Source organism: Cyprinus carpio, chromosome A8, assembly GCF_018340385.1.
Source record: "Cyprinus carpio isolate SPL01 chromosome A8, ASM1834038v1, whole genome shotgun sequence".
Taxonomy (NCBI): domain Eukaryota; kingdom Metazoa; phylum Chordata; class Actinopteri; order Cypriniformes; family Cyprinidae; genus Cyprinus; species Cyprinus carpio.
The window spans coordinates 10,147,103-10,162,940 of record NC_056579.1 but is presented as its reverse complement, the minus strand read 5'-3'; the positions used below and the strand labels follow the sequence as shown (position 1 = coordinate 10,162,940).

The 15,838-nt window shown below is 37.5% G+C and overlaps 1 protein-coding gene across 2 annotated transcripts in view; it reads left to right on the top strand.

Moving 5' to 3' along the window:
- The first annotated feature begins 838 nt into the window (after positions 1-838).
- Positions 839-15,838, top strand: part of adamts10 (ADAM metallopeptidase with thrombospondin type 1 motif, 10) — a 51,425-nt gene continuing 36,425 nt past the window's right edge. Inside the window, exons 1-5 of one of the 2 annotated variants that reach the window (XM_042762057.1) lie at positions 839-1,311; positions 6,826-7,148; positions 11,748-12,106; positions 13,759-13,918; positions 14,881-15,083. In XM_042762057.1, the coding sequence (XP_042617991.1) occupies positions 7,046-7,148; positions 11,748-12,106; positions 13,759-13,918; positions 14,881-15,083 (825 nt within the window). In that variant the 5' untranslated portion in view covers positions 839-1,311; positions 6,826-7,045. Of the gene's footprint in view, positions 1,312-6,825; positions 7,149-11,747; positions 12,107-13,758; positions 13,919-14,880; positions 15,084-15,838 lie in introns of those variants that run through there. The other variant, XM_042762058.1, reaches the window with a different exon arrangement.

The following is a 15,838-nucleotide window of genomic DNA, read 5'->3' as shown; positions in this document are numbered from 1 at the left end:
ATAATAATATTAATAATAATTATTTTCTCTAATTAATTTTTTTAAATCCTTTTTTTTTGACCTAATAGGAACATTTGACTGATTTAAATGATTGAGATTTTAATTCTTTTTTTTTCTCCATAAAGTAGACATGCACTTTTTTTTTTAAAGAAATGTAACTGTTGTCTAATATACTCTGTAAAACATGAGATTTTTTCTTAATTCTCAAAAGATTAAGAAAACTCGTGACGTATCAATTTAATACTTCAATGTTATGTTATTTTAGATTAAAAGAGCCTCGTGTCTTAGACCCAAACCCGACAAGAACTTTTTTATTTCACGCCTGTTCGTCATTTCTGTGTGAAGGTAAAGGAATCACGTTTTCCTCTGAGGGTTCATAACTGTTGACGACTGCGCATCCGGCTCTGTATCCGATCTTCAACAGGTGATCGAGGCGGCCTCCTCATCAAAGCGACAGTAACGGTGCGACGCACATAGCGCGATTGTTCTTCGCGGTGGCTCCTCCCTGCGTTCAGAGTCTGTGTTTCAAACAAACCATCCAAAAAAAAAAAGCGCTGTAGCATGTGGAAGTACGATTCATTTTAAAGAATCGATTCGTTCGGACGGTTCGTTTCAAATTAAGCTTTCAAAAAAGATTCGAACTGTTCCAGTCGCCGCGTGGCTTTTTACGTTTGTTCAGAAATTCTCTTGTTAGCCACCAAGTGTTCGAAAGCTGTAGAGATATTCTAAAAGATTTGAGTCAAATGCTGTGCTTTTTGGTTTGAGAGCAGGAAGTGTTCGTTGTAACACCATTAGTTTAACAACTAGACATGAGCCACATGGAGAAATTACTAATGCGCTTTCAATTTTTTAACTCTCTCCAACGATAAAAAGCTTTAACGATATTCAATTTCGTCGTGTCCTAATTTTTTCGCTTTTATTTAACCTGTTCAAAATGAGGTGGGTTGGGAATAATGAAGGATAATAATGATGTTGAACTACATCTGATTTAATAAAGCAATCAATCACCAGTGTGAGACGCGTCTACCTTACCGCGCGTGAATCGGCTCAATCGAATCCCTAAAAAGAACCTGTTCAAAACAACGATTCGGTCACGAATCGGGCATCACCAAAGCGCAGTCCGAACTCAGTCCCTCTCTTCAGCGGCAAGACTGAAGGGATCAGAGAACCCACGTAGCACCAGAGCACAGTCCACCGGCTCATCTCAGTATGTGACAGAGAACTATGTGGTGCTGAAGGAGGACGACAAAACAGACGGAGGTCGGCAAATCTCAGGGTCGCCAAACTGCCCGTTCCTGGACAAATTAAACGGTAAGGTCGTTGTCAAACGTCATTGTTTCTTTATACCTATGTTATAACAGAATGCAAATGAATGCATTGCAACCGTGCATTATTATCATTCTAATTTTTAATACAATCCTTTTAGGGATACATAAGCTATGCATGCCTATTCTGCTGTCATTTTGTTAAATGCAGTTATATGAAACTAAAATGATGAAGGCAGCAGCGCTGTCAGAGCAGCTGGTGATCACTCTAGCAGAGAGCAGAAATATCCCTCTTTTGTCTTTGGGGTTCAGAGTAGAAGCCTTTGCCAAGAGTCTCTGAGGAACGTGTCCAGTTCCCTAGGCTACTTAATAAATTATCTGCCCTTGTAATATTTCCATTAATGCCTGATTACAGCTGCTATCAAATGGAATGACTGGTAGACAAAAATGAAGAATAATAGATAAACAGTCTCCACCATGAAATATGTAGTTATTATACAAGTATAATACTCCACCATTTGGCTTTTCGAGACACAGCCGTTTAAAAGTTGGATAAATTATGTAGTTTGAATGCGTAAGTTGGCAACGAGGACGCCCAGGAGACCTGCTCCCTGTCAGGTAGAGCAGTGGTTCCCAACTCTGTTCCTGGAGGCCCCCCAACAATACACATTTTGGATGTCTCTCTAATCAAACGTACCTGATTCAACTCATCAGTTTGTTAGTGGAGGCTCCAAGAATTGAAATGGGTGTGTCAGATGAGACATCCAAAATGTGTGCTGTTGGGGGGGCCTCCAGGAACAGGTTTGGGAACCGCTGAGGTAGAGCGAGGCATATCCTTATGCATCTAACTTAGAACAATTACTTGCAGAGCATCTTGATTTAAGGAGAACTTTAGGGCTGCACGATTATGATATCAAAATAGCCTATGTTGTCGATTATTTACTTGAAATTGATTTATTGCGATTATTAATTACAATTATCACAATTTACATTGAATATTGTTTATATAATTGTTTGATGCAACTCCATGCCATATTCAAAAACAAAAAAAAAGAAAATGAAAACTTGTAACTGAACAAACCTTTAGCAATCCATCCTCTATAGACAAGCCTCAAACACACCCTCAACACCTGCCTACATTGGATTGGTTTCTTTTTTTTTAACTATAAATAAAGTTTAAAATTATGAATGGTATTTCATTTGTGTGTAAATATACTAAAAATAAAACAATGGAAAAACCCTTAAGATAATAATGTAGAAAGGAAAAAAAAATGACAAAGTCATCTTTAGTGTGCAGAATGGGAACTCAAGTGGACTTTGAACGATTAATTTTCAACTTTGAAAATTACGTAATTGTGGCATCCATAATTGTAATTACAGATTACAAATTCGATAATTGTGTAAAAACTTTTGATATCAATCATTGCCTTATGTAAAAAAAAAAAAATCCTTATGTATAAAAAAAAAAAAATCAGTAAGTTAAAAGTAAATAAATAAATAACTTAAAATATTTAAATAAACAATTAATACATTAACAGATAATACAAACAGTAGTGATTAAAAACAATAACGTAATGTATAAATGATAGAAATTATACATGTATTTGTAATATACTATACACAATATACAATTCGTCTATACATGAAAATATATCTGCCTTTTGAATTTTAGCATGAGGGTCTCTCACACAAGGGGGAACATATTTGGGGGTCCGTGACATCTAAAAGATTGAAAACCCCTGCACTAGACTACCTCCCTCTGCTGGTGTACACCATGAACACTGTAAGAAAACTGAAGAGGCTCATTGTTTAGGTCGTTAAATAAACAATGTATTGTTTTTTCAAGAGAAAACAAAGTGGGTTTATAGGGTTGGTGTAGTAAAATCTGTCTGGTCCAGGGGTGTGTGGTTTGCGAGCTGACTAAATTGTTCATGCTCCACAGCCGGTCATGAATAGCTCTCACATTATGGTCTCCGTTGATGGATTCAGAGTTCATTACCGGTTGTTACATAAGTCACTTCTGCTGACAGTGCATCGGCAATCATTATCTTAATTCCCTTGTTTGTGCTTTGTTTATTTGAAAGAGCGAGCAGAAAATTAATTGAGAAGTGTGATGCACCAACTCTTTGTTTTTGGGGTCTTTCCCAGTTTGAATCCTCTGGACTGTGTAAATCAAGGCTTGTTGTGAGTGGGTAAGACAGTGTTTGTGAAGGCCAGTGGTCTGTGGCTGTTTCGTACTGTTACAGTGCAGTGTCAAGTTTAAGTGAGGAGGCTTTCTGCCTTATATGTCATCCAAATGGAGATGAAGAGAGACTGCCTAGTTTCCAGAGAGGATTGAGACCCAAGATTTCTCCACTGCAGGGAGGGCTTTACATTCAGTCTGTCATATGGGTTTAATTATCAGAGTTTTACTCGTGCCTGATGGCTCCCCGTCTCAAGAGTAGTCTGAAAGCACAAAATGCTTCTTGCCGTCTCAGATCACACATATTCTCGTACCTCCTGTCTGCGCTAACAGTTTACAAGGTCCTTCCTGAAAATTCATGTCACATTTAGTATATGTCGACACGCCATCTGTAGCTCACAGATGCTTCTCGTTCTTGATTTACCCCCAAGAGCAGCCAATTATGAAGTTCAACTCCTTCAAGGCCACAGCTGATTTTTTTGGAGAAGATTTTTCTCTACGAGATCATGTCTTCCTGTGGCCTCTGTGGCATGAGCTCCATGTCCTGCTTTGTAGGCCGGTGTTTTTTTATCACAAAACAGACTGCAGATAGATAAGTGAATCATTCACTGGAAAAGTTAGTTATTTCCTCTTATTTACACAATTTCTGTTATGCTGTTTTATATAATGGGGATGGGAACTGAATGATTCTGTTTCTTCTTAATGTTTTTGAATCCATTTATGACTCCATTAATGACTTTCTTAATTGACCGTGACTATATATAGATATAACAAATAACCAACAAACTATTCATTTATTTATTGATCTTGAACCAACTCATTAGAGTCTTTCATTCAGGAAGTTGTGCTGTATGTTTTCGATTTACTGAAAAGAAACATCTCAAAGTATTCATTCGTTTTACAATCAGGTAACATTAGTTGCACTGTAACTATATATTAAACAAATATAACACTGGTCACGCCTAAACTGTGTATCAAGCAAATAAAAATGTATTCATTTTGTTGATTTATTCATTTGATTTACTAAAAAGCGGCAAGAGTCATCATTAGAGTCATTTTTTTGGAAACTGGTTTACACTGGTTGTGCTATAGGTTTTTGATTCACTAAAAAAAACTGGTTCAAAAGATTTACTCATTCCGGAAACGGACAACACTGGTCACGCTGTATATTTTACACTGTAGATTCAGTATCGTTGTTGTGGCATGGCTGAATAAATAGTGCAGAGAAAGTATTTTAGTGCAATATATTGTTGAATGTAGTCTGTGAGAAATAATATTAACCCTAAAAATAGAAAAGAAACTAACAATTTTCAGTTCCCAAGACTTATTATAACGTAACGTTGGCCTTTTGGGTTGATCAAGCCTCAAAGCCACATGGTTCTCTACAAACCTCAAAATTCTTTGCCAAGATTTAGATAAGACAATGTATTAATGAAAACCACCGATCTCAGTCTAGTAACTTCACAATAAAACAAGACTCTAACAAGAAGTAATGCAAGTAAAGAGGCTTTTGCCAAGCAGGAAATAACAGTAAAAAGCCTGGAGGGTTGAAAGGGTGTGGAGAGCACAGGGGCATGTAGTCCATCACTATTTGTAAGGGACAAAGACCTCTTAGTGTTTTAAGATTACTTGCTGCACTTAAGCTGTTTCAATGCAGCCCATAGGAAATGAGGGGAACTTAAAACCAGCATCAGCCTCTGAGGCCACTTTTGGGTCCTGACCTATTTGTTGCTGCTATTTTTTTCAATGGAGACGGAGAGTGTTTGATTTTTAATGGAGGAGAATGTAGAATATTGTCAGGCAGTTTAACATGGCTTATTTTGTGGCAACAGAAATCTTGGATGAGTTTCGCACAGTGGTTTCAAATAGCTTTCCAAAACAGTCTTTCCGTAAAAATTAGACAAAGCTCCCGCACACACACACTTCTTTGGTCATTGTCTTTTTTTGTCAGGAATAGTTATCCTTGATGGACATATGAATGTACAAACTCTATATTCTTTCTCCCACACTTTTCACAAATTTTCTCTCTTTTCTCCTCCTTTAACACCTCTAAACTTTTTTCCCCTTTCTTTCTTAAGTTTAGAGTTTATTCTTTTTTTCTTCAGGAGGCAACTTGTATCCTTATGTTGCCAAATCATTTCTCATCTGTTCTTGATTACATTTGTCTGCACTTGGTTTCTCTTCACCCATCAGAGCTTGTATGGCATCTCTTTCTACCTCTTCCCAGAAAGCATGGAGTGAGGGATCAATAGATAAGGAAAGAAAAAAGGAGTGTGCAAAGGAGGTTGGATAGCTTTTGTTGATGTTGATCATATTGCTGATAAAGAAAATGGAAAAATGTCTGAAACCTGTGCATTGCCATGTTTGAAATGGCATAATAACATACTACTCATATTATGCTTGCAGTGTGCAATGTGTATACTGAGCAAAATATGGAATTTTACTTTATGTATGACATTTGAATGAAAGTGTGGAAAGTGAAAGACCAATGAAAGTGCAGTATATAATCAAATCACGCTGCAAGGAAGATGTTATCCCACAATGCAATGCACTTAACCTATAATTTTCAATTGGATGAATGAATTGTAGATCATTTCAACTGTAATTGCTTGAATTAATGTTCCATTTCCAGTGCGGCAGAGGCAATATCAACCACAGTTTTTACAACAGTGTATTTTCTTTACTTTATATGTGATTATTACATGAATTTATACGGTAAATTGCAAAAATAACCAGTTTTCTGAGATTATTCAAAAAAGACATTCTGGGTAAAATCATCTTCTAAATAATTAAATGTAACTAAACTAAATACAGTTTGTGTGTGTGTGTGTGTGTGTGTGTGTGTGTGTGTGTATGTAACATGACAACTATGTTGTGTGTGCACTCGCATACTACAATAATAGTAGTAGGCAAAATATTAGGCATTGTACAACATTATGCATAACAGTATGTACAACAATATGCATTACATAGCCGAACACAGCCTATGGCTTCCTCTCTCTCACTGTGTCCCATTAGAAACAGTGACACTGTTGTCACGAGTCCCTCTTGTGGTATTTCCCAAATAAGGACATTTTGTTTTATAGCCTGCCCCAGACGTCAGATTGCCCTGCTAAACCCACAGTGCTTTCCTTTCTTTTGCACTCTTCCTGTGAAGGACAGAGTGAAGAGAAACAGCAACCCCCAGTTTAGAAAGCGTTTTTTTTCCCCTTTCCACTTGAATGTGAAAGGAGGAATGATTGATTAGCTCTAGCAACAGGACGCAAACAACATCCTCCCAAGGCAATATGTTTGACCTGTCAGAGAGGAACAATTTAGCCAAGAAAATCGCTTTTCTTCCTTTTTTTGCATCTATCTAACATGTTTGTTTTTCAATAGGGAGGCTCTCCATATTTATGATCCCTGGTTGTCCACATCTTTGAACTGCCCATCCTCCACCTCCAACCCCGAGAGCCGAAGCGTCAACATCCACATAGAAGCGAAGCCACCATGGCTCCAGAATTCTGTGAGTCACTTTGGTGAGCGTGGGGCCGTCAGAGGGCAGAAGACATGTTGGGACAGAGGGCTGGGCACCGCATTGAAGCTTGCTGTAGTAACCATGGAAACGGTGTGGAGAAGTTTGGCCTGCATTGGCATCATCGCCATGGTTGCCAGTGGAGTTGCAGAGAGTTGGAGTCCTGAGGAGTTTGCTCAGTCTCAAGGTGAGATTCCTGATTATTGCAATTAAGTATAAGTAAATGTTGTGAAAAATAAGTGTTCATTTCATTCTGACAACCGTTTGCTGCTGATAAAGTGCATTGAAGCGGGCAGCTGCCATCCTGCTTCTTGTACTGTTCAAAAGTTCTGAAAGAAGTCTCTCATACGCACCAAAGCTGCATTTATTGATCAAAGATACAGTAAAACACTAATATTGTGAAATATTCTTAGATTTTAAAATAGCTGTTTTCTAATATATTTAAAAAATATATTTATCTAATATTCTGCAAAAAAAAATATACTGATTATACTTAATCAGTTATGCTGCCTAATATTTTGCGGAAAACATGATACTAAATATACTTAAAACCACGATGCTGTGCCATGATACTGAATGGTGATGATGTATTTTTCAACATTTTTTGATGAAATGAAAGATGAAAAAAAAAACATTTATTTGAAATAAAATTATTTTGAAATTGATCACTTTTGATCAAGTTAATACATCCTGGCTAAACAAAAGTATTAATAAAAGTATTAAAAAAAATCTTACTGAATGGTAACGTGCCTTAATTGGCCACTGAAAAACTATATTGAACATAATATTTGTTAGCATCTGTTAGCAATATCTTATAATTAGAAAAACAGACTACTATTTAAATTTTACTAATAAAGACTAATTATACTTTAGTCAGACTGAAATCAACTTTTAAAGTGCACAAAAATCAAACATTAACAAACAATAGAAGTTACCTGATAAACTTTCCGTACGTTTCACATTGCACTATGGATGCAGCAGATCATCAAAGCGTAAAACAGAATGAATTGTTAGCCTCAAGCCTTGAACAGTAACAAACCATTAAGACAACCAGAAACAGATGCACTGCGATGGTCAGTTAGCCATCACAAGAGCCAGCCAGACTCGATGAACAATAGCCACACAAAACCGACCACACATCTCAACCATGAAACCGACCATTGTCTCTTTTCAAACAATTAGTGACCCAGTTATCTCTCTGATGAGACATGAGGCACTGTTTAGACATCCCACCTCAAAATGTACATTCCTGCAAATGATACTAATCCTGTTAAGTCATTTCAAATATATAAGATATAAGAGCTACAAACTTTTGTTTGTAACTGATTCACAGAGAAATTTTGTTCATTTTTTGCTCAACATATTGAAACATGCTATATTGTCTTTCATCTCATATGTCTCTGATCGGAAAACAAAGTTCTACTAAAGAGATACAAAGGTTACATAATAAGAACATGTTCAAGCATGTGGATTTGACTTCACTGAGTCATCTGGTCTGGTTCAGGACGACCGTGTGAGCGTGTCTGGCTGAGTTTCTGTGTGTTTACTCAAAAGGCGGATGGGACAAATTTGCAGACCAGCCGTAGTTGCTATAAAAAGTAAATTTTATGACCTATGAATAGCTTAATAACACATTTTTCCCTCCCATAACCAGTGTTAAATCATGTAGTGTACAGTTATTAAAGCAGAGCACTGAGTTTATGTATAATCTCACCACATGCAGTGACCGGTCACTACAGGCATATAATTAAATCTCATAGTCCAAATAGCAGTGTGGCAGACAGTACACAAACAGGATATGGATGGGTTTTGAGTCTCTGACAGGGCCTCCGTTCAAGAAAGACTGACTTCTCAGACTGGCATAGGGAAGAGTTTTCTCTCAAGTCTGGGTGCATTCATTGACTCAACTCATCCACATCACATAAAGAAAAACAGAATACACTCCCCCCCCTCCTCCTCCACCCCTTCCACAACATCAGAACTTCCTTTAATCTTTTAATGTCACTTTAGTTTCCCGCACGGCCCTAATTAAAGGTTGTTCTCTTTAACCTTCTAAAATAAACTTTCAAACCCTGGGCGACTCCTGACGGTGGTTTATTTGAATCAAAACTGAAGTCTTTATTCTTTTAATGGGGCTCTGTCCATGGTGAGGGAGTTTATGAGGAAGTAACACAGGCATCCTTCTCCTCTCGGGTTCCTTGATGAGGTTAAAGAAACATCAAAGGCTCTGGTGGATCAGTGCACCCTTTAAGTGTGAGGGCAGGGAGTACCCTTCCATCATTTGTGGGCCTTATGTTTATTTAAGATAGTGTCGGTTGATGGCAGTCAGAGGGCTGGGCGTGTTGTACAGTTTGAGCTCCGCTTCCATGCTTTGACATAAGACCCAGCTGTGCCCCTGACTCCTGTTATTGAGACTGTCTGGATTCAAGTTATAGAGAGAGGCTAGATTACCTTTATGCTTGGCTAATTCACAGACACTTTTATCCAGAGTGACTTAAAGTACAGTTTTAGTACACGGATGGCCCCTCTAGAGCAACTTGAGGCCAATTGTGTTACTTAAAATCGTTCAAACTGGCTGAATTATTATCACTATAGTTAAGTGTTTATATCACTGTGCTCTCTTTATACCTTTCAAGTGTTTTATTAGTCAATTTTTTTTATTTTAATTATTTTTTGTTATTAGGCTGTTATTCATAGTGATATGTTTTACTTTTACGCCTGAATATGTGTCCTGCTTGCAGTTTAAACATCTTCAGCAATGTAGTTTTGTCACTTCATGTTGCTTACTTGTAGACCCATTGTCACACATAATGCAGGCCTATGTAACTATAATTGACTCTAATTCTGAGAATGATTTCAGTTGTGTTTGTTATTAAAGTAACAAAATAAGTAATGTATTATGGTGTAAACTGTAAAAAGTATGTTATTTTGCATGTTCAATCCTAAAAGTAATCCTGAACTTTTTACTTCCAAACCACTCCACCAATGATTGCTTTTTACGATTGATTATAATTTTTAAACCCACACAGCATCTACTGTTAGACTATAGGGTGTATAAAGCCAGAAGTGAGCTTAAATTTAATCAAAAGGACAGACCTCATCTGTTGAGCTCTTCTGGTGGTCCAGTGATGGTCTTGAGTCTGAACAGGTTTTAAAAACCCAATGCAAACACATTTGGGGCTCAGAAGCAGCAGCTCTTTCAGTAATTAGACAGTCTTTTTAAGTGGCCCAGTCTGAGTAACTGCTGTGAGGAAGGAATGATGTGATCTTTTATAATTTCAGCACTTGGTTTGAACCTTCATTCCCTCCTTTTGGAAGGCTTAATGAAATGGATTGAATTCTTTAAGGTTACTTGTCCTTCTCTTGGCATTGTACACAATGCCACATTTAAAACTCATATGGTGCGTCTGCAGATGTATTTCTAAAGCTCTGAGAGATTACAGAAAGTAGTAAGACAAGCTGAATCAAGGTCACGCACAAGTCTCATCTTCATGCCTCTGGACCCAAACAAAAGAGACATTGCTGTCGCCCTTCTCACAGTGTTTGAACTGGCAAGATGGAGTAAACAAACCAATGGAACAAACCTTGTTTCACATTAAGGACACTGATCCTGGTGTACTTCTTCACATCTGAATGTATAAAGGGGTTTGGTTTGGTTTGGTTTCAGGATGTTTGTCTCTTTGGCAATCTCCGCCCCTTGGGTGCAGTTTTTCAAATGCCGAATTCGGACAATTAATCTCTAGGCCCACTGTTGAGAACAGAAAGTATACAATTTCAGGAGTTCCATACAACAGGCAGCCCTTGGTCTTTGGGCTACTAACTTGCTTTTCTTTTCCGTGGTCTACACAATGGTTTCAATGTGAACTCTTTTGTTTGCCAGTTGACACGGTCAGGGTACATAACTGCAACTGAATAAAGTCCTTGTTAGTGACCAGAGGCTCTTAACATGGGCCCCAGCTGATCAAAGAGATGGCGATCTGCTTAAAATTGTTTGTTTACGGATGTATTGTTGATTTGAGTTAACAGTTCTCAACTGTTTGGATCTTAAAAGTGCATTTAGTAATTTTTTTATGGTCTTGGAGTGAGACCGACAACTAAAGTAAAATTCCTTCACATCCCTTATTCCTTGCATCTTAGTTTAAAACTTTAAGTATTCATTACATATTTAAGCTTTTATAATTATACTTTCTGCTAGCAATAAGTGTCTTGTACTCTTAGTTATTCTTTACTCCCACAGATTTCCATATTTAAATCCAATTTGCAGAATTCCTCAGACATTTTTCTCTAAAATCGGTGCAGAAAATGTGGAAAGAGTGTGCAGATTTCATCTAGGCCTGGTCATGTGACCTCAGTATGGCGGCCCCCATGAAGTGATCTGCAAGTTAAATAAAAAAATTTAGGCTACTGATGTGTTTTTGATATGTCTTTATCCATGTAAATGTGCATTTATATTCCAAAGGTTAAATATTATTTATTATATATAATACACTTATAATAATGCAATAATATATAATGCAATAATATTTTACAATTTTATAGGATGTTATAATTGTATTATATCCACTACAATTCAACTGTTAAAACTTTTTAAATTATTATAATGAATATATATATATAATATATATATTTTTTTTTTTTAAATAAATATATATATATATATATATATATTTTTTTTTTTTAAATAAGAATGATTTCAGTGCATGTTAAATTGCTTATTGTGTGATCTGTATAAACTCAACTCAACTACCATCCTTCAATCTAAAGGACATTTTTTGCGTTTCCACAGCTGAGTTTCTGTCCAGCTTGGGCCAGTATGAGATCGCCATCCCAGTGCGTGTAGGGCCACAAGGGGAAACGCTATCGGAAGAGGAGACCTCTCACAGGAATGGCCGACACCGGCGTAGCACGGAAACGCAGAGCGTTCCAGAGCCGCAGCTGTACTATCAGCTCTCCACATCGAGCGCTGACCTTTTGCTCAACCTCACACTGCAGGGAGGACTACTCTCGCGACAGTTCCGCGTCGAATACTGGAAGAGGGGCCGCTTGGCTTGGAGTCACCCATACTTGCCCAGCTGCCACTATGTGGGTCACCTGCAGCACCAGCCTCACTCTAGTTCTGTGGCTCTTAGCAACTGTAACGGCCTGGTAAGCTCCTTTGGTATTTTGAAGCAAACGGTGATGTGTCTCAAATGATGTGTTCATTACTGTGCACTTAACCTACGCATACACTATGACATCAAATGCAGAAGTCCACAAAATGGGCTTCACCTGTAGCCTTAAAGGAATATTCCAGGTTCACTAAAAGTAAGCTTAATCAACAGCATTTGTGGCATAATGTTGATGTATAAAGTAGAAATGTGAAGTTTATAATTTTAAAAAAGTACTTAAATTGAGTCTTAATCAAACTTTTATATAATTTAAACATTAAAGCTGTTTTTAATCATTATATTCCTGTGATGGCAATGCTGATTTTTCAGTATCCTGTACTGCAGTCTTCAGTGTCACATGATCCTTCAAATTCATCTAATACGCTGATTTGGTATTCAAGTAACTTTTCTTATTATTATCAATTTTGAAAACAGTTGGAAAAAAAAATTGGAGACCCTGATACTTTTTTTTCAGGATTCACTGATCAAAAGTACAGCGTTTATTTAAAATAAAAATCCTTTGTAACATTACAATTGTCCTTACTCTCACTTTTGATCAGATTAATCTAATGTATCCTTGCTGAATAAAGTAATTTCTTCATTAACTTACTTTGTAATTATCTCATGGTAACCCAGGTCTTTACTTGTTTTAAAGAAACGAAGGACAAGTGAAAATAATTTTTTTGGTTTAAATAAAACCCAGAATATTCTTTTAAATGGCTTTAGCACTTTGTTAGACATTTCCATCACATGAGGTTCAAATGATATCCATAATGCTGTATGCTAAAGCAATGATGTATTATACAACGTGATCTCTTTCTTTCTATACTCGAGTGAGTTGTCATGGCTCCCCTGTAGATTAGAAATGGGCAGCTGTTGCTAAAGTCTGTCTCTCACAGCTGGTGTAAAGCTCAACTCTAAAAACAGGTGTTTTGGAGCCTAATGATGGATTTAGTTTCAAGCGGCATGCTGTGGCTTGCTCATTACTTGCCCGAGCTGGTAATATACCTGTGTAAACATTAAAAAAATTTAAGACCAACCATACCCTATCAATACACTTTTAAGTCTCTGATAAATGCTCATAAACGCCATCGAAAATCCTGGATACAGTATTGGGCGATTCAACTACCTGACATCACAGATGCTAATACAATGACTGGTCGATAATTCACCATTTTTAATTGGGTGTGCACCAACACAGGTAAATACAATGGAGGATTAAGCTTGCTCATGAAGGCGGTAAGAAACTTCCAGGTTAATTATTGGTGATCAGAGTAGCATGACTAAATTCATCAGGGAATGCTCATTGTTTCCACAAGAGCATCACTAAGCACATTACAGGATTATGTGGACTTGAAAAGTGTGACTGAAAGAGATGAAGAGAGGAAACAATGAAACATGCTAAGATCCTTTGGCCATCCACCATGAGTTCCCATTTCATACAGGATTATTAGCCCAGCGCAAGCTCATTATTTTAGAAAGGAGACTAATGATGGGATGATTTGATCTTGTCAATGTATCTAGCGTGTAAAATCAGATTGCCCAGGGAGGCCAATGTTTAGTTTTTTCACATGCAAGCAAAAGCAAATTTCAATGACAGACCCTTCATTCTAATCTGAAGTGCAAATCTATGGTATCTTGTTTTTTCAGCAAGGGGTCATTGTAGCTGGAGGTGAAGAGTACCTTATCGAACCCCTGGTTTCTGCTAAAAACTTCACTAATGAGGATGGCAGAGAAGGGCACCCCCATGTGGTGTACAAACGGTCATCTCTAAGATACCAAAACATGGACCAGTCCTGTGGAGTCATTGGTAAGAACTAAAAAAGACCGTGAAGATGTTTTTTACACCTTATAAGCATCGTCTCACAAGAGGAAATTATGTTCGCCAACCCATTTCATGGGGTCCTTCAGTTTTAATCATAACATTAAAGGTGCTGTATGTAGGATTGACACCGAGTGGTTGAACTAGGTATTGTGGTCCAAATTCAAAATATTGGAGAGGGTTTTCTCACCCGGTCCCACCTCCTCAGACTTGACTCAAACCTGGTTGCCAGATTGACGACACCAACAAGAACGAGTGCACTTGACGCTGAATGAAATGAAATACGCTGTGTTTTCTGCCAACTGGCAACCAGGGGTGCCAAAATAAAATTGGGTAAACTGGCAGTGGGTGGGTTTCACAAACCAAAACAAAGACAGACATTCCGACACAGAACGCACATTTTCAAAGAAGAATAACTGACTGTAGCATTGTTTTCAGATAAACAAGTATGTTAACTTAGCATGTTTCTTAAATATCTGCAAACATATTATGGTATTTTTATGCTTTAGTAGAGTCAAAAACTTACATACAGCACCATTAAAGTCACATTATAATGGAAGTAGCAATGGATATTTTCACTCATATTGTGACATACATCTAAATGAAACAGACTGTTGAAAAATGATGGTCAGGAATTTGGTTCTGTCCATCAGTTGTGCATTTGAATGGCGAGCTTGTACTGTAGTAGATTGGGAAAGAATAAGAAAGGGGTGGGGTTTAAGCACACTAAATTATTGGAGAAGTCTGGCATACGTCACCACAGAGAAGTCTGCTGTTTCATCAGAGGCTCAAGGAATTTATTTAGAAAAAAAGATAGGATGAATTTACATTTCATGCTGACTCTCTAACTAGATCTTACTTTTTTGCGACACTGCCACACTTTTTCATCACTAGATTTTAATAAAAACTGTAGCTACAGAGATAACAACAAAGCCCTCATTTCTCTTTAGATGAAAAGCCTGGTAAAAGCTATGGATGGTGGCAGAGAACAATAAAGCCCTCACCCAACCAGATGGGACGGGGCCAGTTACCACTGAAGCGTTCTGTCAGCCAAGAACGCTACGTCGAAACCCTGGTGGTGGCCGACAAAATGATGGTCAGCTATCACGGCCGTCGCGATATCGAGCAGTACATTCTGGCTGTCATGAATATTGTAAGCTTCAACTCTCCTTGTTCTTGCGTGCATGCTTAAAGGAATAGTTCACACAAAAATTCAAATCACTTCTCATGTCTTTTGAAAACCCATATCACTTTCTTTTTTTCCTTGAAACACATGGTGTTATTTATAGTAGAATGTCCAAGGATTGTGAAAGAATTCATCAAGTCAAGAAAATGTTCAAAAGATTTTAGATTTTGATCTGTTCCTCACAAAGCTATCATATGCGTTCAGCATGTAAGTTAAATGAGGTTTTTGGTGCTTATTTGAGATTTTAATGCCCCTGGTTTCCAGCTGCTGTCTTTTTATGGAAGAAAGCTGTTTGGACATTGTGCTAAACTCTTTGCCGGTTACTTGAGAGAACTTACAAAGACCTAAAATGAACAGTCTGCAATGTCCCACAGACTAAGTGAATCTTCAGAGGATGTTTGACCTATCCAGATAATTTGTATTGGCTCAAAGAATAATGATTAAATGAAAACCAGTTGTCAAAGTAACTGTCTTCTGTCACCCTGAAGATCCATATTTCTCTCTCCAATTTATAATCCCCATGGGAGATTTGTGGCATTATTACAAATAGATTCACACCTGTGGAATGTATTTAATGAATGGATTACCTCACCTCGCAGCCCCAGCGCAGCAGTTAGCACTGGTTTTATAGTAGACTGTAAAATGTCCATCTTTACAGTAAACAGCAGGATTAGAAAGGTCTAAAAACAGACAATTGGCCCGTTTTTAAGACTGGTTTTTTC